The following is a 24,466-nucleotide window of genomic DNA, read 5'->3' on the forward strand; positions in this document are numbered from 1 at the left end:
ATGTGACAACAGAGGATAGTATTTTTCAATTGAAATGATGACATTTGTTCTGATCAACATGTGCATTGATTCTCAATATATACATTACTGTATCTGAATACTGTCTAAAATAATCTGTTGGGCCCAGTGCTGTACTGGAGTAGAATCTTGTTGCTTTGCATAGTGTTTTATCTTCCTTTCAAAGACATCACTCCAGTCTTTCTGCCTTCTCTATGCATATGTTATGCAAGTGAGTTTAGCATTTTGTTTAGCAGGATGAGCAACAATCACAGTTAGTACTGGATATGATACCCTTATATGTAGAAATGGTAGAAAAGCATTGTTTATGCATGTTTATTAGTGCATAAATACAAGAATGTTTTAAAAGGTATCCTCTTCAAGAAGCAAATTGTTCTCCTTCTCAGAAGGAATTGTTCAAAACAGTTGATTTTGAACAACGTTTGTCTGTGGACTTGATGGTTTTCTGGAGCTGTTCAGAGTGTTCTCGTTTCTCTTCATGCACCTTTATGTGACATCAAAAATGTTGGATCTGTTTAAATGCAGATAACAAGTTTATTTTACCAGTGCACAGGAAGAATCCATATTAACATTTGTGGGTGTGTGCTGTCAAGGAGCAGCCAGCTTATGGCAACCCTGTAGGGTTTTCAAGGCAAGAGTCTTAACAGAGGTGGTTTGCCATTGCCTGCCTCTGCAAAGTGACCCTAAAATTTCTTGGTGGTCTCTCATCCTGTACATAAGCCCCAGAAGTGGAAACCAGTTTTTGGTGAGGTGGTCTCCCTTACTCTGTTCATTCAAGAGCAAATTAATATGATTGTTGTTAGTGGAAACCATTTGGAAAAACAGAGTGAAAGTGAGTGGGATACAATCAGGCATAGTGCACCTGCGTGCAGTTTAACAGTGTTGCTAGATGGTTTTGTAAAGTCTTGCTCTGTGTTCTCCAAATGTTGTAATAGACAATGGCAGTAAAGGTTGACATTAATATGAGAGATGGAAGGAGCCCTGTTCTCTCATTCTTGGAGTGGCGTCCTGACTGTTCTTGGAAGCACTGCATCCCACAACTGTATGGCTTAGGCATCTTTGAAAGGGGAACATCTTGGTGTTAGAGAGGCCAGTGCTGAATGGAAGTTGTAGGTAAGCAGCAAGGACAGTGCTACTAGCTGATAACTAACAATCTACAATGACTATTACTTCTATTTTGAATGGTAGGACACGTCTAGAAAAAGTAACTTTTCCTTGATCTATAGTTCTATACCTTGATATGATTCCTTGAGATAGAGAAAAGTTCATCTACACACGTTCTGTATGTTGATGCAGCTTCTGACTGAAAGCTGCAGTTAGGAGAAGATGCCTTTTTAAAGCAAGTCTATTGGTTAGTTAGTGATAGCTAAATACTGTACCGTTTGTTCTCATTGTCTTCTTGCTTATAGGTCTTCTGCTTTCACTTGCTCGTTTTGGTCTTGTTGCCACCTCTGTCCGCCTGAGGGAATCATGAACTTTCCTATTCTGGGTTTCTTTCACTGTCTTGAGGAACTGAGCACATTCCCCAAATCCAAAAGCCAGTGCCAGGTCTTCTGCAGTTTGTCCCTTCTTGTTGCACAAGCTAGAATACAAAATAAAAACTCTATTATACATTTGAATGCTGATATTTCTGATACCAACGTTTTGTTTTCAAAGTGTCAGATGAAGCAATGTATTCAAACACAAAAAACGGCGGCACTGTGTGCACTCATTTGGGAGCAAACGTCATTGAATGCAGTAAGATCAAGTTATATCACTCAACAAGGGTGGGCATCCAGCTCCCTGATTTCCAATAAAAGGATCACTGTGATCTAGTTAGTTATGCTTAAGTCATGTTGAAATCAATGGACCAAATCAGACACCTCCAGGTCCCATTGATTTCAGTGGGAGGTTTAACAGCAATTCATTTTAGTTGACTCAAGGGCACATTCCGCATATGCAGAATAATGCACTTTCAAACTGCTTTCAGTGCTCTTTGAAGCTGTGCGGAATAGCAAAATCCACTTGCAAACAGTTGTGAAAGTGGTTTGAAAACGCATTATTTTGCGTGTGCGGAAGGGGCCAAGGTTCGATTTTTTAACAAAATTATTTGGAACTTCCTTCTACCAGTTTGTGAGTGATCTTTTTGTAAACTAAACTGACATTCAAAGTGTATATGTGGAAGAGGAAACGAAGATAACCACATATTTTGACCAGCTTTGAAATTCATGTTTGCGCAAATAAATTATCCATTATATGTTGTCTCAGATAAGGATGTTAGTATGGTCAGGTGAGGTTCAGTGGTTGATAAAATTGTATGGTTCCATATTAGAATATAGTCCACATTAGAGTATAAGAATTATCATTCGTTTTTACATGCTGCCTTTGTCAAAACCAATATTTTGTGCATTACTGAACATGGTTCTTTGATTAAAAAAGCACTAAATCATTATCACCAATGATTTGTCTTTTGTAACCTGTTAGGCACTAATACCCAGGCAGATCATTCTGCAACAAAGAAGGTCCAGCATGTTGAGTTCTGAGGCAGAGGAAAATACAACACTACTTACATATTTTTCTGAGGCAGACTATAGTGATCAATATTGCAAATGGTGTACTTACTTGATGGTGGCACGACCGGAAACAAGTAAGGCGAGACACTCCAAACTCCCAACTTTAGCAGCTTTGTGAATTGGAGCTTCCCCAAGACAATCCTTTAAAAAGATGTTGCATTCTGTAATCTCAGCCACACTTCATTGTTATAGTCAGATAATAAAGCACCGAGGAATGAAATTATTTGATCTCTAGCTTGCTGTTACTCGTGTCGTCATAATCTTAAATGCAAGAACTTTGATCCAGTCAATATGGGTTAACAAGCAGAGACAAGTTTTTGAGTGATGGTCTCTGGATGAGGCCCACTGATAAATACCCATACCTTTATCAAATTTTCTTGTACTATAAAAAATCTTAAGGAAACTGATTTCTGCAGCAGCTCTAAATGTTACTTGGGTACATTTAAAAGGCCGAAATTATATTTAAGAATGCTCTAGCTGCTTCTTAAAATTAAACAAGGGAGACCCCATTCATTCAAGATTATTATTTAAAAGAAGAAAAGCTGTCTGTGAAAAGGTTTTTAAAAAGCAAGGTTTTAAGAATAATTTTCTGCCCTTCCTCCAGTATGAGTGAAAACCCACCACTAAACCTGAATAATTTGGGCTAGTTGCTTTCCAAATGAGCAGCAGATCAAAGAGTCAATTCCTATAACAAAACACCATCACTTGCTATCCTCTTGATATTTTATTAACTAGGAAATGAAAACCCAAAGTTCTATCTATTCCATGCAAAGAAAGCAGAGCTTGTAAAACCTTCAAAAGCAAGACTAGCTTTGCAGTGAACCAGTCTGCTCGCAGTGCCAGGGAATAGAGGTCTATTCAACCTCAGTAACCAGTTGACATGTGTGTGATATAAATCTTTCAAATAAATAAAAGACAAGAGGGTCTTGCTGGAATAAAACAGCTCAAGAAATAAAAACATGACTTGTACCTGTTGGTTCAAATTGGCTCCTGTCTGCAATTGCCAAAGCAGGAAAAAAGGATGTCCTCCGTGAGCAGCCAGATGTGCTGGATCTTGGCCCACAGTATCAGCAGGTATGTTTACTTCAGTCCCTGCTTGTAGCAGGTGGCTCAGGCTCTCCGACTGCAAAGTGAAGTGATTGAAATGAACAATTGGTACAGGAAGATTGGTCTCCTGCGCCCACGCTAACAGGCACCAAGGTACCCAAGCAATTGCAACTGGAGATCATAAAGGAAATGACCAGCAGTTTGCTACAAGGTTAAGCTTCTGCTATTTCTCATTAAACTCGGGAGTGTAAGCAGTAGCATGAGAACTTTAGCTATCTCCAATTCACTCTCTGGAATTCCAATGCTGAAGTTCCCCAAGACTTACCTCTGTGTTGCCTTCCAACAGTAACAACATCCTTGGGTTTCACTGGGAAAAGAGTTGTGGTGGGATGGGATTTTTTTCAGCACTGCCTCTTCACCTCCACTGCATCTTGTACACGCTTGAGCTGCTGGGCCAGCTGAAGAGGAGACTCTCTGGCGGGAGTCCCGCCCTCTCTGCTGGGAGCCGGTTTCTGCACGTACGCAAACAAGAGCACATGTGGTGTAAGTTCTCTTGCTGTGCGTTGATTGGCTCAGCCTGTGCTTGGCTCTCTTATTTATGAGAAGAGAGGAAGCAGCAAGAGCTTGGGGCAGGTGGAGCAGCCATGAAGCACAGTGGAGTTAGACACGTATCACACTCCCTGGGCCACCCACAGTCTGGTCTCTTTTTGACCACAGCCACAACAGAGGAAGGGAGGGAGGAAGAAAACCTATCCTTTCAAAATAAATACTGACACTTCCTACTGAAGGGAGTTGGAAGATAGGAATATTCTTAAAATAATTCCTTCCCTTACGAAGAAAGGCGCACACACACACACACACACACACACACACACACACACACACACACACACACACACACACACACAAGTAGCATTCAAAAAGAAGGGATAAAACATGTACAGGGTAAAACAAAGTCATAATAGGAGCTCTGATATCATAAATACTCTTCAACCAAATAATCTCAGAGCACAGTTAAGATCCCAGTGTTATAAATGGTTTCCCATGTCTACAGTGGTCTGTTCTTCCTCAGAATACTGTTCATTTTTAGAGAATACATGGAAGGTAGTAATCAGGAAAAGAACATGGATGTCATGTTTGGCCACACCCTATCAGAACACAAACCATCATTATGTCAGAGGCATAGTGGTTAAAGCGTCATACTAAGATCTGGGACAGCCAGGCTCAAACCTGTATGAAGTTTTCTGGGTGACCTTGAGCTGGTTACTCTCAGTTTAACCCACCTTACAGGGTTGCTGTGAGGCAAAAAGGAAGGAAAGACAGCAATGCATACTGTCCTGAGCTCCAAGGAGGAAGGAAGGAATAACTATGTACTCCAAAAGTAAAGGAATACTTTACATAGCGTTTTAGAAAGTTCAGCACACACTACACATCTCAGGAACCTTACAACAACCTTGCAAGGTAGGAATATTGAGAGAAAGTGGCTTCCTTAAGGGTACCTAGTGAAGTTGTGGCAGAGACAATATCTGAGTGAGGGACTTCCAGCTTCACAGCTAACATGGACTATTCCAGTCCTGAATGATGATCAAGATGCTTCTTCAGACAAACAATTCATTTGTTCTAGGTGGTAAACTATCACCTCCCTTGTATCCCAGCATCCCATATCCTGTTTATTTCACGTGGCTTTTTTTCCTCTCACAAAGTATATCCATATTCTTCTGACCTGGGCCTCTTGAAGTGTACCTGAAACCTATCAAGGGAGAAAGTTCTGATCAACATTCTGTCAGTGAGCTAATGTGATGTAGCGGTTAAGAGCGGTGGGCTCTAATCTGAACCGGGTTTGTTTCCCCACTCGTACACAAGAAGATTTGTTTCTGCACTCCTACATTCCTGCTGGGTGACCTTGGGCTAGTCACTCTCTCAGCCCCACCTGCCTCACAAGGTGTCTGGGGTGGGGAGAGGAAGTGGGGTCTCAATTTCTTCCCAAAGAACATCAGACTTCAGTCACTCACACGTTACTTGCTGTTATGGACAGCAGAATATCATAGATAAGGATGAATTCTGGCTTTATATAAGACAAAATCCACAAGGACTTGGCGGGGGGGGGGGTCGATTTTCCCTTTCCCCAGGTCACTCTGCGAGCTCCCTGGAATAACGGGGATACGAACTCTTGACTTCCAGTGGTCACTCTGACATGCCAACCAAACTTCTCGGAGACCCTGTTGTGACATCTCAAGATTTGCCCCGCCTCTTTCAGAACTAACAATGCCGCTCAATGCCCTTTCACCAATACGGTGACGCTTCATTCTTAACTCGCGTGGGATTGGAGGAAGAAAGAACGGTCGAGACACTGGGTGGGTGTTTTAGGAGCGCTAGGCGCCGTTGCTAAGAAACGCGAAGCTGCCTGAACTTAGGGCCTCACAGTGAGGGCTTGTTTGGAGGTCGGGAGGCGATGGGAACCGAAGGTGAATTCAGTGAGTCACGTGCTCTCCTTGTTTGGGAAGATAATCGGGCGGGCACACTCATCCCTTGAACCACAACCACCCTTTATCCGATTGTCTAATTTTTGAGTGAGGCAGGGAGGGGTTCAAGCCACATCACGTGTGCTAACAGTTCTCACCCCCGATCCTAGAAGTACTGTACAGGATCACTTCTGGTGGTAGTGATGATTAAAAATGCACTCTGTGCATGATCAGAAGGCTGTTGTCATCTTTACAATTAGCAAAGTCTCTGTCGTGGATCCCAATTTGCTCTGGTTAAAAAATAAATCATGAATCCCATCTCCATTGATCTTGTAATTTCCCATTGGAGTGAGAACATCCAAGAGTTCTCGTGGAGCAACGTGAGTTAATGCATTAATCCTCTGCAGCTCTGAAGTGCTGTGGCATATAAATGAATTAAATGAATGCTCTTCTGGCAGACACTGTATGAGCACTTGCTCAGTTAGCTTAGAGCAGGGGTGTAGCCCATGAACATCTGGAGGGCCAGAGTTGGACACCCCTGGCTTAGAGGGTTCCTATATTGATGAGGAAGTCTGTGGAGCACCTTCTGAAGGAGACCCTCCTTTTTGGATGCTTGCTTTTAAAATGAGAATTCCAGGTGGGTAGATGTGTTAGTCAAGCAGGAGTCCAGTGGCATCTTAAAGACTAACAAAATGTGTCCCAGGGTAAGCTTCTGTGACTCAAAAGTGAGCTTTCACTAAAAAAAATATTTTAGAAAACATTTTGATACTCATTCCAATGCTGCTGGACTCCCAACTTTGCTGGACTCCAGTGTGTTTCTTCATGAAAAACATCCCTCTGACATGCATATAAAACATTTCCATTTCTCAAACCAATTTTCTTTCCATATTTTTACATACTCAAAATTCCAAAGAGGGATCAAGGAATGACGAGTGCAAACTGCATTTACATTTCAGCCTTTGAGTGCATCTTAAAGACTTTGGAATTAGTATGCATAGAAAGAAGAGTATCTCAAAGCTTCATTTATGTATTATATTTATATCCCGCCCTTTCTAGCACAGCCAGGCTTAGGGCAGCTTCCGACAACAATAAATACAATGTATTATTAACATTAAAATACATAACTGAAAACTTTAAAACTGTAAACCTATTTTAAAGACACGGGTGGCACCCAGACGACATATCTCGTTCATATAGAACATATAAGTAGTTCATATAGATAAGCTGTCCTCAACAGAAGAAGAAAGGAGGTTGTGACAAATCTCACGACAGGAAGGCCAACATCCACCAAGAGGTCCACAGGTCCAAGGAGGAAAGGAGCAAGGAGAGGGGGGAAAGGGACTGAAGGGAAGGGAAAGGAGATGGGAGGAAAGGAAGTGGCAGGAGGCTAGGTAATTCACAAAACTGTCGCTGTCCTGAACCATATGCCCTTCAGAACTGAGCTAAGTCTTGCAGGGCACAGGTCTCATTAGAGAGTTTCACCAGGCTGGGGCCAGAGCTGAGAAAGCACAGCCAGATGGTTCTACGGCAGTGAGGGTGAACCTTTTCGAGACCGAGTGCCCAAATTGCAACCCAAAACCCACTTATTTATCACCAAGTGCCAACACGGCAATTTAACCTGAATACTGAGGTTTTAGTTTAGAAAAAAACGGTTGGCTCTGAGGCGCACGTCACTCAGGAGTAAGCTTGGTGAAGCAACCGTGCAACGCTTCGAATGGGTGAATCACGACCCTAGGATGGTTTATTCAGAAGCAAGCCCCATTGCCAGCAACCAAGCTTACTCCCAGGTAAAGGATCGTGCCCAGGCTAGCCTAGATGTGTGTGTGTGGGGGGGTGATTTTCCGCCCCCCCCCCCACACACACACGATGAACTCTATGCACGTGTGCCCACAGAAAGGGCTCTGAGTGCCATCTCTGGGACCCGTGCCATAGGTTCGCCACCGCTGTTCTAGGGTCAAGAACTACCAGGAAGTTGTGCTCAGATGAACATAATGCTCTCTGGGGAGGAAGGAGTGTATTGGGAGCGGCTGTTCTGCAAATATGATTGTCCCAGACCATATAGGGCTTTGAAGGTAAGGGCAAAATGGTTCCATCATGGCACTCTATCCGTAGACATCAGGCCAGTATCTACATCCTAGATGGATGCTATTATGTCTGAATCCAGAGAAGGGGAAGTGGAGTCTGCATGAACATTGAAATCTCCCAAGATTATCAGATATCTCAAGACCAGTCCAACATCACTTCTTTCAGGATCAGTAGAGTATATGCTGGTATGCTAGGCAGTCAGTGCACCAGCAAGATAGCCACAATCTCCACAGAATCCCATACCAGACCCACATGCTCAGTGCCAGAGATCTCCAGGTGGGGGTGGGAAATGTTCTGCAGGATAAATACTCTCGGATGAACATTGCCATTCCACCTTTCTGACACTTTTTGTCTGGGACTGATGAAGGATTAAGAAACCTAGGGAGACTAGTTCTTTTAGGGTGACTGTTCCACCCTCCCTCACCCAGATTTCACTCACACAGACCAGGTCACGCATACCTTCTTGGGCTGCAAAATAGCTTTGCAGCATCACGGTCTTATTATTTATGGACCTGGCATTGCACAACATCAGCTAGCAAAACTCGTCTGCTACCTGCTTAATAGTTTATCCTTTTCTAAAAAAGAAAAATGTCTTTATCTTCCCAGGCTCTCTCAGATGTTCGGCCACTTTTTGCTTTGTGGTCCCCCAACAATAATTAAACATTAAAAAATGAAGTCCCACAGTGTGCATAAAAACAAGCCATGAAATTGATCAAATGCCAAAAAAATTAACAAATGCCTAAATCTGATCCTCCCCTTTGAGTTTTAGGCCCAGGTCAAGTGTCTTGCATTGGCTGTTCCCTCTTCAAGAAAGAATGTCCTATGCTGAGGGAAAACTCCATCAGTTTGTGCCTACAGGGAATCACAGCCTTTGCAACTTTTTGAGCCAGGATGATATACCTTATTTGGGCCTTGTTGCCAGCATAATGTGGTCAGGAAACTGGCACATATCAATGGGGTGGGGGTACTAATTGAAACTGCTTTCCTTTGACTAAGCCAGGGGTCTGCAAACTGGCTGTCCAGCCACTTGGCCATGCTGGCAGGGGCTGATGGGAATTGTAGTCCACAAACATCTGGAGAGCCACAGTTTGCAGACCCCTCACTAAGCCAATTTGAAAATTCCATGGTATCATGCTAATAACGTCAGAGCCAGGGTCTTATTAAGATCTTTAGAGGCCCCTAAGCACTGAAAATATTATGATACCCCCATGTAATGAATATGTAATTCAAAATAAAAACAATACTTCACACACACACAACATATATAATTTTAATGAACAAATGTCATTATATGTATGAAACAAAACACCTGTTGTTCCATTGCTTTCTTGCCTTGAAGATACGTAGCATTTTAACTTACATGATTAAAATATTTTATATATATTCAATGCTATAATTATATTACTTTTTTTTTCATTTGTTGTGGGGCCTGCTTTTTATGGGCCCTGGTTCAGCTGCAACAATGCAACGTGGTCCGTTGTAAATCCAGCAGTGGATAAAACCTCTGTGTGGCCCCCTCTACTTGAGGTCCTAAGGACGTGGTTATTTTGCTTAATGGTTAATCCAGGGCTGGCCAGAGGCCAAGCAAGAGGGCAGCAGGTTGCAGCCTTCCCACTTTCGAAAATGCTCGCTTCCAGAATATAGAAGACATCTCTGGGGGACGGGGGCAAGAATGCTTCTGCTTCTCCTTTTTGAATATAATAGTCCTTTTTGTTCATAATAGTTAAGTGCCTTGAAATCTGAGGGGCTTCCTGCATTCATCCAACACACTGATGTTTTTCAAGAGGTTCACAGAGATTTCAAGCCTCCCTCATTTGGAAAAGTGCGACCTACTAATATCTCCAACTAAGCCTCTCGTCATTAGCAAACTTCTCTAAATAGGACAAAATGCAGAATGGCCCTCATAACAAGAGTCTCTTGAAAGGTATGAGTGTTTGGAACTGTGCTAGCCTACAGTGGGAAGTTGGGGTAATATGAAAAATCAACCTAAGATGCCCCTCTTAAGAAGAGAGCCTGAAAAAACAGGTGTGTGACATTTTGATTTGGAATAGGTGGTGAGAGGGACAAAACAAGAGTGGCTGGGTGACCCTCATAATCTCTTATATTTAGTCGTGTTACTCCTAACTTTATTCTTTTATGGCAGAAAAAGAGAACTCGAAAGAAAGACATGAAGCTGACTAGTGAGCCTCTGCCTCGGTGTCAGGAGAGTAGCTTTGAGGTTGTTCTCCAAACTGTTTCAAAAATCAAGAGTGCTGAATCAGAAGAAATCAAATGGGTACCTTGCCCACGTAAGTACACAACAGGTTCCTCGGGATTTCCAGTTTTCCCCTTCATGTCCCACAAAGGGTATATTTGTAGTGCTCAGAAGCAGCCAAACGTAAATGTCTTAAGCAGTGGGAGGAGGGGGCATGTACATACAAGCATCTCATTCCCTCTAACAGCCCTGTGCAATGCTGTGGAGAAGCTTATGTAAAAGAGATAGCTTGTATTGTTGAAGGCTTTCACGGCCAAAATCCCTGGGGTGTTGTGTGGTTTCTGGGTTGTAAGACTGTGTTCTACTAGCATTTTCTCCTGACGTTTCGCCTGCATCTGTGACTGGCATCTTCGGAGGATGATCCTCCGGGCCATACAGCCCGGAAACCACACAACAACCCAGAGATGGCTTGATTTTAAAAAATCAAATTCTTGTACAAAAAATCCTTTATGGGGAAACACCCTTAACTTTCAGTTTATATTTGATGGTTTTATCAAATATCCAGGTAATTCTGCAGTTTAAAGAACGGAGACCCAAATTACATGGGCTTGCCCCATTGAATTGTACAACTGATGGGGAGATGAGGAACCAGGCTCACTTGCAATATCAGAGCCCAGCTGGGTGAAAAATACTTGGATATGAGTGGACAGCAGGGGTAAAAGTTACAGGATTTAGTATCCGTGTCTGCCTGTTGCTGTGTCCACTCTCCCAGTTATGTGTGAATAGGGTAGATCCATGTTTAAGGAAGTGGGTGTGGTGTACTTCCATCGTATGTACTGCCTCACCGGAGACCTGCTCAAGGCTGCTCACCAAGGAATAACGGTGTAGTGACATCATGGAAGAACCAGCAAAAAATGTCTTAGATCTTTAGCTTGAGATTTTATTGTGATGGTACTTCGTTTATTGTTGGTTGCGTGGAACCAAACACATTGCTTCGATACTGCCACTCCATCAGTGCTCAATATAGCAATAGGAGCAGAGGCGTAGCGCCAAGGGAATGGGGGAGCAACGCATCAGACGCACACCCCTGCGGGGGTGTGGCAAGGGCGTTCTGGGGTAAGGGGGCATTCCAGGACAGGGGCATAGCAGGGGCGGAGGACGCACCAGTGTACTGGGCGCTTTCCCCCCTCGTTCCATCCCTGAATAGGAGCAGCACTTCAGATCAGTGGGGAGGCTGCATCTCTTCTGCCAAAGCTGTCTGGTTTTCTAGTCCCTGGTATCAAAACATACAATTCGTTTTTCTTACTCCTATCTATTGCACAATATATTGTTTTGTGCAAGTGAATAATCACCCACTTTTCCACAATGCTCCCTGAAAGAAAATATTGATTCTATGCAAGTGAATCATGACATATTTCATAGAATTCGTTTACAAAATCAAGGGACCTGAATGAACAGACCTAAAGATGGTAATCTCAGATTGTAGCGTGACATCCCAAATTGAATAAGAGCACTGCTGATTTCCACTAGTGAAATGTAGTTTCTTTACATCAGTGCCAATTGCTAATTTGCCCCATCAGGAAACAGAGGCAGGAGAAGAACCTCAAATTATCTAGAGTTCTTTTTCTTCAGTGTAAATATTCTCCAAGAAACTTTTAAAGCAAGAGGCATGTAGAAAGTACCTTGGGGCATGGTTCATATTGCAACAAATGTGTAGCTATAAATTAGGATCACTTAACATTTTGGGACCACATACTACTATTTTTTTCCTTCTAAACAGAGAGTTACCGTCACGACTACCTAGTTACAAGGGCTGAAGAGTTAGTGGACAAGAAGATTAAGGCTGGGGAGCCTCTGGCGTATTTTCTAAAAGGACAGCTGTTTTTTGAAGAGGTTGGAGTTGGTTTCTTAAAAACGACTTTTGAAACTGCACTGGGAAATGTTAGAATGAGAAGTGGGGGGGGGGGGGGGGGCAATTCTGGAAGCCATGAAGAGATACAGAAGTTCCATGCTTACATCAAGTTTGTATATTTTCTCCAAGACAACTGATCCATGCTCAACTGATCCATACAGCCCAATTGCAAAAGCAGGCGATCTCCAGCCCCCACCCCCACCCCGAAGTTGTCAATCTTAGTGTCAGACATTATGCAGCAAGGAATATGGTTTGCTACCAAGTTCACATTCCACTGGGGTCTGCAGGAGATCCTGATTCTTCAATTAGCATCTGGTTGGGGCCTACCCAGCCTGGAGGCAGGGAGGGGGAAAGAGGGGGATGGGAATGGGACCTGTCATCTTGTTATGGCCCAACCACCCTGAGGGGATGGGTTAGGAAGGGGAGGGTGGGGGAGGGGAAGAGTTATGGAGGGGGAAGGTGGGAAGGGGCTGTAGGAGGCTTAATTTCTTCAGCGTGGGGGAAAGGCCTGGTTAACTCCTCCAATGTGGTTTCCTCAGCCTCTAGAAACTGCTGTTAGGCCTGTTAGGGACAGGTACAATAGTACTTGCATTTCTTCCTTCTGCCAGGGTTAATAGGAGCTGTGGGGGGGAGATTTCTATAGGGAGAAGGGTTAAAACTCCCTCCCCTGTGCCACAGCCTCAGTCAAAGCAGTTCCCACCCAGCACTTGTTACCCTTAAAAAATACATGGACATACCCATTTGCTAATCCTCCATACCTTGTTGTGTACTCAGATGCCGCTATTTTAGGATTTTCCTGTGCTTGTGTCTGAGTACTTATAATAGCTTCTAACCAATTGTGATGGAGGAGGTGATAATGATGAGACTGCATGAAAAAGCTGGTATAAGCCAACTCATTGCTATATTTGTATTTCATTCAACAATATCTCTTGTTGATAGAATTAATTTTGAAGATGACTGGTGAGATTTTTTTAAAAAAACCTCCCCTCCCCACAGTTTTAGTTCAGAGGATGATATATATTTTCTTTCAGAGTTGTGTCGTTTGCTCCTGAAAGTTCACTAGCCAGATTTCTTGGGTTGTTTTAGCCAAAGTGTTTTTTTGGTGGCTGTGTCTTGCAGGGAAGGTACGAAGAAGCACTACCTCAATTTGAACAAAACAAAGACACAGATTTTCAGTCCATGTATCAGTTAGGAGTGATGTATTATGATGGATTGGGGACTGCACCAGATCCTGTAAGTTGCCACTAGAAGTGGATTTTAATTTTAATTTTTCGTAGCTGTTTCTTTAGTAGTAGCAATTCTTGTTTTCAGCACACATGTCAAAGAGAGGGTGAGGGGCAGAAGGGGAGCCCGAAAGGGGAGGGGCGGTATAGAAATCTAATAAAATAAATAAAATATAAGTGCAAACAATATCGTTGCTAAGCAAATCCTTGAAGGATATAAAAGATAAATAAGATAGGTATGACTCAGTCCTGATGACACATCATCCACAAGTGGCAGATAGTCCTGTAGCCCTCTTTGCTCCCTGTGCAAGGGCAGTACATCAGACCATTAGGGAGAATGGAAAGCCTGTCTGCACCTCTAGTATCCCTTTCCATTTTCCCCACTCACTGCAAATTGTTCATGTTCTGAAACTTACACTGTAAGCCATATGTGCAATTATAAATGTCTGAGGTTGTTTCATTATGAGTTTGGAGCAATTACTTGAGATTGGTATTTTTAAATCTTCCATCCTCTCTGGATATTAATATGTCAACAAAGTCCCTTCCCAACACTGGATTCTAATATCATGTACACAATCAATATAAGGACGTAATGCTTGTTCTGCACCACTAGATGGTGATATAGTATAACCCACAGCCATACAACACAAACATGGAAGAAAGGTGTGCTTATTTTACTTATTTCACTTGCAAAATAATTTTTCTTTTCATAATTTTTATTAGGCTGGCTAGAGAATAACCATATTTTACAATAAAGAAGCCAGATGAGAGCAATCCAATAAGAACAAGTAACTTCAGAACAATAGTAGGAGATGTTCTTACAAAAAATACTTGCAAATACTTGTCTTTTTTCTCCCCCCAAAATTGGAGAAAATTAAATTATATGCAAGAGTTTCTTTTTCAAGCTTTGACTGTATAAAATGCTTCATTCATAACATGTAGAACTGTAATATTGGGCATATTTATGGAATCTAAAAGAAGAAAGAAGAAGAAGAAGAGTTTGGATTTATATCCCCCCTTTCTCTCCTATAGGAGACTCAAAGGGGCTTACAATCTCCTTGCCCTTCCCCCCTCACAACAAACACCCTGTGAGGTAGGTGGGGCTGAGAGAGCTCCGAGAAGCTGTGACTAGCCCAAGGTCACCCAGCTGGCGTGTGTGGGAGTGTACAGGCTAATCTGAATTCCTCAGATAAGCCTCTACAACTCAAGCGGCAGAGCTGGGAATCAAACCCGGTTCCTCCAGATCAGAGTGCACCTGCTCTTAGCCACTATGCCACTGCTGCTCCCTGGCTGGTTTTCTACAAATACACCCAATACTAAAGAAAGAAAGCTGCAAATTGCTATACCTCTTGCTGCCTTTATATATAAATGTTGAGAGCATTTGTAGCTCTGAATCCAAGGGAAGGGTAGTCAAAGCACCATCAAGAAATCATACTTGGCTGTTGACATTACCAGTTCATATCAGGCCTAATGACCATGTGATCAGTGAAGCTGGGAATAAAGTAGAGATTGCCATGATAGGAAGGCCACCCCAAATGGCGTGAAGGTTCTGGCTCAGCAGAGTGTCAGCGGTTCTATGGTTGCCTTAATCAGAGTTTTATTTCTGAGCCGGACTCCTTACTGATATAAGGCTGTGCTTGCACAAGTTCCTTTCCCTGGTATATGACTCAGGAAGGACCTGTGAAAGTTGCACCATGTGGTAGCTGATTAATGCTTCTCTTCCAGAGAATATTTGCAAGTAAACAAGTGCTTATTTAAACTCATTAAACAGGGACGGGATAGAGTTGAACTGCAGGCTGGAATGCATTCCCTTTCAAGCAGCAAGTGGAGCTTTCCCCCTGTGGGTGAGAGACATAAAGCTGCATTATTGAGTAAGAGATTCTTTGGCCTAGAGATGTCTTGACTATGCATGTGCTTTTGTTGCCTATAGAAGAAAGGAGTGGAATACATGGAGAAGATCATCAACTCGGATTCCCCTAAGGCTAGACATTTAAAGTTTGCTGCAGCGTACAACCTTGGCAGAGCTTACTGGGAAGGATGTGGGGTTGAGATTTTGGAAAAAGAGGCTGAAAGGTACCCTCTCTTGCAAACTACCTGTGCTGCTTGGCCATATCCACATGGAGTTCTGAAGCTGATTGGTTGTGTGTCCAACACACATTTCAGACCTTGCTTGGCCTTGGCCTATCTCTGCATGACTATGGTGCTGGCAAGAATAAGAACAGCCCATGGAACACTCTTTCCAGGGGCTATTGAATTGGATCCCAGATGTTTGTTTATGCAACAGTCCTCCTCATTCTCAGAATTCTCACCATCTGCTTGCATCAAGTGAAAGTGGTTGCATCTTCATCACCTGTTCCACTTGCACAAGACACAGCATAAGACATAGTTCTTTTGTTAGAATTTCAACACTAAATCAAATGAAATCGTGTCATCCATTCTGTTGTTCCAGGTGCACACTATTATTTCATTCAAATTTATATTGAAGCACTATGTGCCCTATATGTTGCTGTTGCTATTGCACAACTGCTTGTACAAGTGAAACTATGCTAAGTGCATTTTTTCCCACTCATGCACTGCTGGATCCAACTGCATATCCCAGCATGAGGGCAGGGAGGGCTCTCTTTTTTCAGACAGGCCCTTTGTCTAAATCAACACACTTCCAGTTTTATGCAAAGACACCTGGAAAGCTGTTAGGTAGCTGTACCTTAATGGGAAAAGCCCAGCAACATTGTTCCCTTCGTTTTCCAGATTATGGTTTTTCGCGGCAGACCACGGAAATCCAAAAGCAAGTGTAAAGGCTCAGAGTGCCCTTGGAATGCTGTACTCAGCAACCCATCCCAAAGATCTGAAAAAGGTAGTGATCGGGTTTTTGTTTTTTGGGGGGCTTTAATTATAAGTCTTGGATTTGAATGAATAACATCCTCCAGTGGAAAGAGGCCACAGTCTTTCATACGTGACAGGGATCAGTGCCAATTCTAAAAGAAAACGATAAGAAAAACCCAAAGGCAAGACTGAAAAAGTGAAATACCAGTGTTAATTTGAGCAATGCTTCCTTCGCAGCCAAAAGGAGGGTTCTTCTGAAGACTCGCAAAAACAGATCTCATTTATACAGTTCTGATTAATTTAGTGCCTTCCTAGATGAGACAGTTCTCTCACCAGGGGAAGAAGCATAATTCCCGGAGATGATAGCAGTGATATCGTCAGCAAGTAATTGCATTTGGTAGCCTCAGATGCGCTTCTACGTTTGCATCAAAAGAGACCCTTAGCCAGCCAGTTCAGAGTTCAAATGGAGATTGTGCTGCCTGCCGATGGGAATATGCATCCAAACACTCATTGAACCATATGTGGAAGGCTCCTTCTGTGCATGCATCTCTTGCAATGCATTCTGGGGTGACATGGGACTCTCCCCAGGTATTCTTCCCAAAAACATTTTAGGTATTTAAGAAGCATTTGCAAAGGACTTTCTTTTCACAACCAGTCCAAAGGGGATGTTGAACCTACATCTAGTCTGAGTTTAGAATGTTAAAAACAGTGCACAAAGTCAGCAGTGCCACAAGACTTTTGATTCCTGAAATCTTACAGCAGAAAATGAACCTATGTGAATCTGTTTTTCTCCATTCTCCTAAAAGCAGACAGTTTTGGTGAACTGTCCAGGAGTCGAGAAGGAAGGAGAGGGCTTACAAGAACACATCCCCAAAAAATTAAATGGTTTTCAGATAAATGAGGGCATAGTATTTCTGAAACTATCAAGCAAAAGGAAAGAAATGCATTGCTCCCTCCCAGTTCCAATCTTGATTATTTATCACCAGCTTTTCAGCAATTAGTTGACACAGCAGACTCAAAACACCTCTTCAGTCATTGGGGATTCACAATTTTTGAATCGTTTAAAACCAGTCTTGAGCCAAAAAAAACATTCAACCATCAAAGAGCCACTGAATCTTACAACAGTTCTGCATATATTGCTAAGTGCAGGATCTGGGAGGCTAGGAACAGAAAATAATATCAGACAAAAGGCAGTGCCCTAAAATTAACAGTCTGTACTGCAGTAGTGGATTGTGTGTGTGCACGCGCATATATTTGTGTGTGTATCAACAACAGCTCATTCCGTCCCCTGGTTTCAAAAGGGGATATTGTATTAAGATTAACAAAGATTGTTTCATTCCTGATCACTTGGTGAGATTGCGCTTCCTGAGCATCTATCATTCATGGACTCAGCTGTGGGGCCGTCAGACCATACTGAAGCTCTGCATACCAAGAATTGTTCTAAATGGGTGATTTCCCACTGGCGATTAATCCTGTGATAGTCACCCAAAATATCCAGGTTCCCTTGAGATCTCCTCATAGCCGAACCGTGGAACACAGATCAGTCCCGTTTCTGGTGCCCCCCCGCCCCCGCCGCCTTATCACGGGATTTTCCTGGACCTGCTTGTATATGCACCTTTTTGAAAAAACACTCCAAAGGGAGCTAATAGATGGGGACTACACATTTAAGGATCCATAACTTTGGCCCCCATGAAACAAATTTCACCAAACTTGGGTGGTATCATCAGCAGAGTCTCCTACTGATACCACACAGGTTTTGTGAAGTTTGGTCTAGTGGGTCCAAAGCTATGTACTCACAAAGGGGGTGCCCCATCCCCCATTGTTTCCAATGGGAGCTAATAGGAGATGGGAGCTACACATTTGAGGGTCCATATCTTTGGCCCCCATGAACCAAACTTCACCAAACCTGGGTTTTATCATCAGGAGGGACTCCTAAAGATACTCTGAAACTTTGGCGCTGCTAGCTTAACAATTGCACCCTGACAGCAGGCACCCCTCCTCCAGGGGGCAGGCCTAGACGTCTTCACTAGAAATATGCTGCAGTGAGGATGTTGGAATCTGGATGAAAAGGTGCCGACTCTTTTGAAACTTGGTTGTATCTAGATTAAATTTTCAGTGGGAATTCAGCCAATCACTTGCATAAACCCATTTCTATCTGACAGGCATTCTTTTGGCATTCAGAAGCATGTGGGAACGGAAGCCTAGAATCTCAGGGCATACTTGGGCTGATGTATTTTTATGGACATGGGGTACGGAAAAATTTGAAGGCTGCTTTGGAGTGTCTGAATCAAGCATCGGACCGTGGAAATGTCTATGTGAAAGGTCATCTCGTACAGTATTATTACAGAAGAAAGTTTTTTACAAAAGCTGCTGAGTTTGCCAAGAGGTGACTTATTTTCGTTTGGTAATTTGAGTAGAATAGATGTTGTTATATCATTTATCAAAGGCAGTTGGTAGAGCTTATGGAGACACCATTAGGGTGCCTTTGATCTTCTTAAAAACGAGGGAGGCAAAATGTTCTGCTTGTTGCATTTGGTATCCTCTCTTTCACTTGCCCATTGATCCTTCAGCTCAAGGGGGGAAAACATGTTCACAAAAAGATATTAAACTTTGTGCCTTAAACTGGCTACCAAACAAACTGAAGTGGATTGTCGAAGGATTCAACTGGTTGTGGTGGGTTTTCCGGGCTGTGTGGCCGTGGTCTGGTAGATCTTGTTCCTGACGTTTCGCCTGCAACTGTGCCTGGCATCTTCAGAGGTGTATCACAGAGGGAAGTCTGTTACACACTGTGTCCAGGAACAAGATCTACCAGACCACGGCCACACAGCCCAGAAAACCCACCACAACCAAACACTTCAGAAAGGCCATATTTATTGATTCCAACAATCATATTTATTTATTTATATTATTTAAATTTAATGTTCTGCCCATCCCCGAAGGGCTCTTAAAAGTCTGCCAAGTCACTTGGTAAATGGCAATGACGGTCTGGATGAGAGCACGATCTGTTCCATATCCCTCCAGCAAGGAATTAGTGTGAGGGCTGGGTTTACTCCCGGTGTTCCTGTCTAAACCAAGCCCATGTTGAAACAGACACATGTGAAGAGCCCCATGGCGCAGAATGGTAAGATGCAGTACTGCAGGGAAAGTTCTGTTCACGACTTGAGTGCGATCTTGATGGAAGATGGTTTTCAAGTAGCCGGCTCAAGGTTGACTTATCCTTCCATCCTGCTGAGGTTGGTAAAATGAGTACCCAGCTTGCTGAGGGTAAAGTGTAGTCAATGACAAACCTCCCTGTAAATATAGCCTGTCTAGTAAACATCATGATGTGATGTCACCCCATGGGTCAGTAATGAACCAGTGCTTGCATAGGGTAACTACTTTTACCTAATAGTCTCATGTGAGATGATGTAGACCAGGGACATCCTTGACACATGTCCTACAAACTCTGTTGACTTCTGGCTTGGGAACTCCCGTGATTTGAACTAAACATATGACTTGAAAGGCCAGCATTAATAGAACAAAAGAATTGTGCTGGATCAAATTAAGGGCTTCTGTAGTTCAGAATCTCATTTCAGAGTGCAGCCAGACAGATGTTTCTGGGAAGTTTGCAAGCAGAGCATGACTGCAACTACCCCGTTCCATAGTAAACCCTCTAGAAAATGGCAATTAGCAGCATGTTGCCTCTGAAAATGGAAATTTCATTTTGCTATCTGGCCGCAGCTATTTGTAGTCCTCCATGAATTTGTCTAGTCCCCTTTTAAAACTTTCTCAGACTGCTTGAAGCAGGGCATAGTAAGAGTTCATTATGTAAAGTGCTTTTTATGTCTATTGTCAATTGCTTTACTGAGTAATCCAGAATTATGAAAGAGGTCTACTTTTTTCACACCATATATTACACATCCCCTTCATCTTTTTACAGCGATAGTGACACCCACGCTGTGCCCACAGAGTGACACTTCTGCATTCCAGGGCAATGGTGGCGGCAGCCGCCTCCACCAAGACCTCTAACTTTCTCCTCCTTTGACATGTGACTTTTGGCAGAGCCCGCCCCCACCCCCATGCACTTTGGTGACAAAAAAGACCAAGCAAAGGACTCTTTAACTCCCCCTCAGCCTTTGTTATTATTAGTAACATTCAAGGCTCTCATCCTCCTTCTTTTCATAATCCTCAAACACATGAAAATGAAATAGGCCGCGGGAAACCTGCAATGAGCAGTTTGGAGGGCAATGACTGTAAGCATCCTTGCCGTTCGGCTTGGTCCATGTACACGGCTGAAGGCACGATTAAAGGGATCTTTGTGACTGTGGGAAAGGCCATTGTTGGTCTGCCTATGTCAAAGACCTCTTCTGATTACTCTCTCAGTAAGCACTCAGACCAGCAGTTCTGAAACCATTTTGGCAGAGCCCTTCGGGGACGGGGCGGGATAGAAATTTGAAGCATAAATAAAATAAATAAATAAATTACAGAATCATAGAGTTGGAAGAGGCCAAACAGGCTACCTAGTCCTATCCCCTGCTCAATGCAGGATCAGCCTAAAGCACCCGTGACAAGCATTCTTCCAACCACAGCTTGAAGACCCAGTGAGGAGGAGCTCACCACCTTCTCAGGCAGCCAATACCACTGTTGAACAACTTTGATTGTAAACATTTCCCCTAATATTCAGCAGGCACCTTTCTGCCTGTAATTTAAACCAATTATTGCAAGTCCTATCCTCTGCTGTCAACAGGAACAACTCCCTGCCCTCGGCTAAGTGACAGCCCTTCAAATGCTAAAAGAGAGTAATCATGTCCCCTCTCAGCCTCTTCTTCTCCACACTGAACATTCACAAGCCCCTCAGCGTTTCCTCGTAGGACTTGGTCTCCAGGCCTCATTGCTCTCCTCTGCACCCACTCCATTCTGTCCACGTCCTTTTTGAAGTGAAGCCTTCAGAAATGAACACTAAACTCCAGCTGTGGCCTGACCAATGCAGTGTACAGCAGGACTATGGCATCTTACAACATGGACGTTATGCATCAGTTAAAACACTCCAAGATCACATTAGTCCTTTTTGCCACTTCATCACACTCTGCTCATATACAGCTTTAAGGTCCACTCGTACTCCAAGATCTTGTTCGCTACAGAGATGTATCCCACCATTCAATGTGAGCGTTTTCCATTTTTGTTACCCAGATGGAGAACTCTGCACTTACCCCGGCTGAACTGCATCTTGGTCATGTCTGACCGTTTTCCAGTGTGTTCAGACTCATTCTCCCCCTTTCCCAAATGAAAATGAGATCAAACACATTTAAGGATGTTAAACATCTTAGACGTGTTCTACAGAACTGTAGTCTTTTGCCCGTGCAAGGGTTTCCCCTGCTGTCTTCTGGGAGAAAAGAACAGAAACCGCACCTGACTCAGCAAGGGGACTCAAGCTGCTGCCCCGGCCACAGATGGCTTTGCAGTCTGAGATATCCAAAGTCTACATTCAAACCTGTTCTGTAAGTGCACTTCTATGGGGTGCTGCTCACATCTATGCAAAATGTAGCAATAAAGGGAAAGATACGGTGCTTGCTGGTACATCTCATTTACTGCCACTGGCTATTTTTTAAAAAACAGCCCCTTAATGATATGTCAAATGCAACTAAAATCCCAGTTGCATGATTATTGTGACCATTAACTATAGATTTAGTGGCTTTGATCAGACTTCTCAATCATATTTCAGCACAAACGCCTCCGTCGAGTTTGCAGGTTGTTGCCACTGACATTTGATGCTTTTCTTTTACTTTGTTTTGCGACTCCTGTAACAGCATTACAGAGAATGACAATGTTGGACAGATAGCAAAGGACACGGACTGTGTGCCTTTTTACATTGCGAAGGGACTTGCGATGGCTTCCTTCTACTTGGCCAGGTGCCTTCAGCTTGGCCTCGGAACAAAACCTGATGCAGCAGCAGCTAAAAAATATTATTCTAAGGTGAGTTTCACAATTTGAGTTGAGCTACCTGAATATGGAATTTTTTCCTATTACTCGGATATTATATTCCAGTAACAGCACTTGCAGCAAGATAAAAACCAGTTATATATTAACAGTAGACTGTTTCAGAATCGAGGCTAAGCTGTAGTCAGATATCTGATAATTGGTTTAAGATTAAAAGCCTTCCTCGAGACCTTCAGCTGGGGGATAGTAACAGGGACAGAGAGCAACTTCTACTACCCTCAACAGGGAGAAGCAAATGGTACAAAAAAGCACCGGTCTTTTAAACAGCAGTTTTACCACCACCTTTAGGTAGCTCTGATCCAAACTGGGATCTTGACACTGAAAGATCAGATTGCAGATCTCCCACATAAAGTGAGGTTCTCCACATAAGGTGTAGTTCAGCAGTCAGATATGTCTGTTCTACTTATCTTTACCAAGTAAGTTGTATTACATTCACCTTCCGGGCAAGAACAGGGAACTTAGCATAGCTTAGCTGTTGGATAGACTAATGCAGGCATCTTTGGGTGCAATTACAAAATGGCTGCCATAAAAGGTGGAGCCACCCACGTAATTTCAGGGAGTGAGATCGTGCCTAACTGTAACAATAACTCTTCAGCATTTCAGACAGAAGTTGTATTTAAAGGATGTTTTTTAAAATGTGCGTATCACTTATTTTCTTCCTGCAATGCTACTTTTCTTTGTGAAGGGAGCTTACAACATGTAGTAGGTTTCACACCTGATTTACAAACCAGCTCTCAGTAAGCAACAATGAAAATGTTGATTATTCTGCTGCAGCAGTCCAAACTCGTTCTATAGTATAACTGCCTTGTTGCATCATTTTAGCCATTTTGAAAGGGATCTCTCACAATTAAAAAGAAACAGAAGATTAGGGATTGAGGTGATGGGTTTCTGAGTGATTTATAACACAGTCCTCCAGTTACAGTTTAAGGTCATGGATTTCAGTGGTCTTAGACAGAAGTAACTCTGTGTAGGACTGCACAGTCAATGTTATATGGAATACCTTTCCCAAAAAGTTCATTTTTTCTGACAGCGACTGTAATTCATTTGTTTTAAAGGCATGCAATCTGGATCCTGATATTGCGGCTGATCTCGAGCTGACAGCAAATCATGGAAGAATTTAGTGTGTTGCTTTGATAAGGCTAAACAAGTTCCAACAGTTTTCCTTTGTAACCTCTGACTACCTTTACAGTTTTTTACAAATCATGACTATTGTAAACCAATTTCTTTCCTTAGACAAAATATTTGACATATTTTCAGATTTCTCTCTCTGGAAGTAAATTACAGGTTTTTTCCTATACAAGCAACTATCATGTATTCATCTATATTTCTGGATTTAACGTTCTTTTACCTAGATTCCAGTTAATCAGCATTAATAGTGCAAAATTAAGACACAAGATAAAAATGTTAAGAACTTTGAACTTGTGACTTAAAATTACACTTGTTAAAACACTACATGCTTGTAATTGGATGTTCTGAGAGAATAGTCTACAGTGAATTAATTGAGCCTTCCTATAAAACTTTAAAAGGTGTATCAGCTTCTTTCAGATATAACTAGTATAAGTAAAAATAGCAGGGCGTGTCTGCTAACCCACACAGTGAGTTCTATGGCTGCAGTCAGCTGAATCTTTGCACTGCTCAACCAGCAACAGGACTTTTTCAGCAGTGACCCCTTTAATACTCCCCCCCCCTTTAAGGCTCACCTGGGACCTACGTCTTTAAAATGCTTAGAAGACATTTAATCTTTTCACATCATTTTAATAGTTGTGTCTAGCCTGAGAAAGATTTTATTAAACTTGTTTTAAGATGTACAGCATTTTATGTTGTGTGCAATGCTCTTGCTGGGTTAATAATTTATTCAGTTAGGATTTTATTATGTGTCACTTTTTAAGCTGTCTTGAGCAGTTTCTCTGGGGGCAGATGAGAAGATGGCTAAATAAAGAGAAATGAACAGAAATCTAACCATGAATTTCCAAGATGTGTAAATAAAGAAAAATGAACAGAGATCTAATCCTGAATGTCCAAGCTTGGTTCTTGCCTTACAGTTTTATGAACAAGTAGTTGTAGTGATCATTCATTTTTTACATGAAACCATTAAACATGCATCTAGGACATTTTATGTTGCCAGTCTTTCAAAAAGCTCCATTGCAGAGGTAATCCTCTCCACCATTTTATCC

At 42.6% G+C, this 24,466-nt stretch overlaps 2 protein-coding genes across 5 annotated transcripts; one reads left to right on the forward strand and one right to left on the reverse strand.

The window, feature by feature from the left end:
• Window positions 1-319: 319 nt before the first annotated feature.
• On the reverse strand, window positions 320-4,149 carry ANKRD37 (ankyrin repeat domain 37). Its single transcript, XM_048509596.1, has 5 exons — window positions 3,943-4,149; window positions 3,541-3,693; window positions 2,620-2,711; window positions 1,398-1,600; window positions 320-529 (listed from the first exon to the last, which is right to left on the reverse strand). The coding sequence occupies exons 1-5, from the start codon at window positions 3,970-3,972 to the stop codon at window positions 495-497; spliced, it is 513 nt and encodes a 170-aa protein (XP_048365553.1). The 5' UTR covers window positions 3,973-4,149; the 3' UTR covers window positions 320-494.
• A 1,845-nt stretch (window positions 4,150-5,994) lies between these two features.
• On the forward strand, window positions 5,995-24,300 carry LOC125439935 (LRP2 binding protein). Of its 4 annotated transcripts, none has more exons than XM_048509309.1 (9): window positions 5,995-6,091; window positions 10,308-10,452; window positions 12,139-12,251; window positions 13,390-13,503; window positions 15,424-15,566; window positions 16,242-16,347; window positions 18,479-18,702; window positions 22,103-22,268; window positions 23,348-24,300. In XM_048509309.1, exons 2-9 carry the CDS (start codon window positions 10,332-10,334, stop codon window positions 23,411-23,413), a joined length of 1,053 nt encoding a protein of 350 aa, XP_048365266.1. In that variant the 5' UTR covers window positions 5,995-6,091; window positions 10,308-10,331; the 3' UTR covers window positions 23,414-24,300. The 4 variants fall into 4 exon arrangements, with proteins under 4 accessions (XP_048365266.1, XP_048365265.1, XP_048365267.1 ...); XM_048509308.1 differs by having other exon boundaries at window positions 6,001-6,082; XM_048509310.1 differs by having other exon boundaries at window positions 6,001-6,082; window positions 15,427-15,566.
• The last annotated feature ends 166 nt before the right edge of the window (window positions 24,301-24,466 follow it).

Source organism: Sphaerodactylus townsendi, linkage group LG10 (genome assembly GCF_021028975.2).
Source record: "Sphaerodactylus townsendi isolate TG3544 linkage group LG10, MPM_Stown_v2.3, whole genome shotgun sequence".
Taxonomy (NCBI): domain Eukaryota; kingdom Metazoa; phylum Chordata; class Lepidosauria; order Squamata; family Sphaerodactylidae; genus Sphaerodactylus; species Sphaerodactylus townsendi.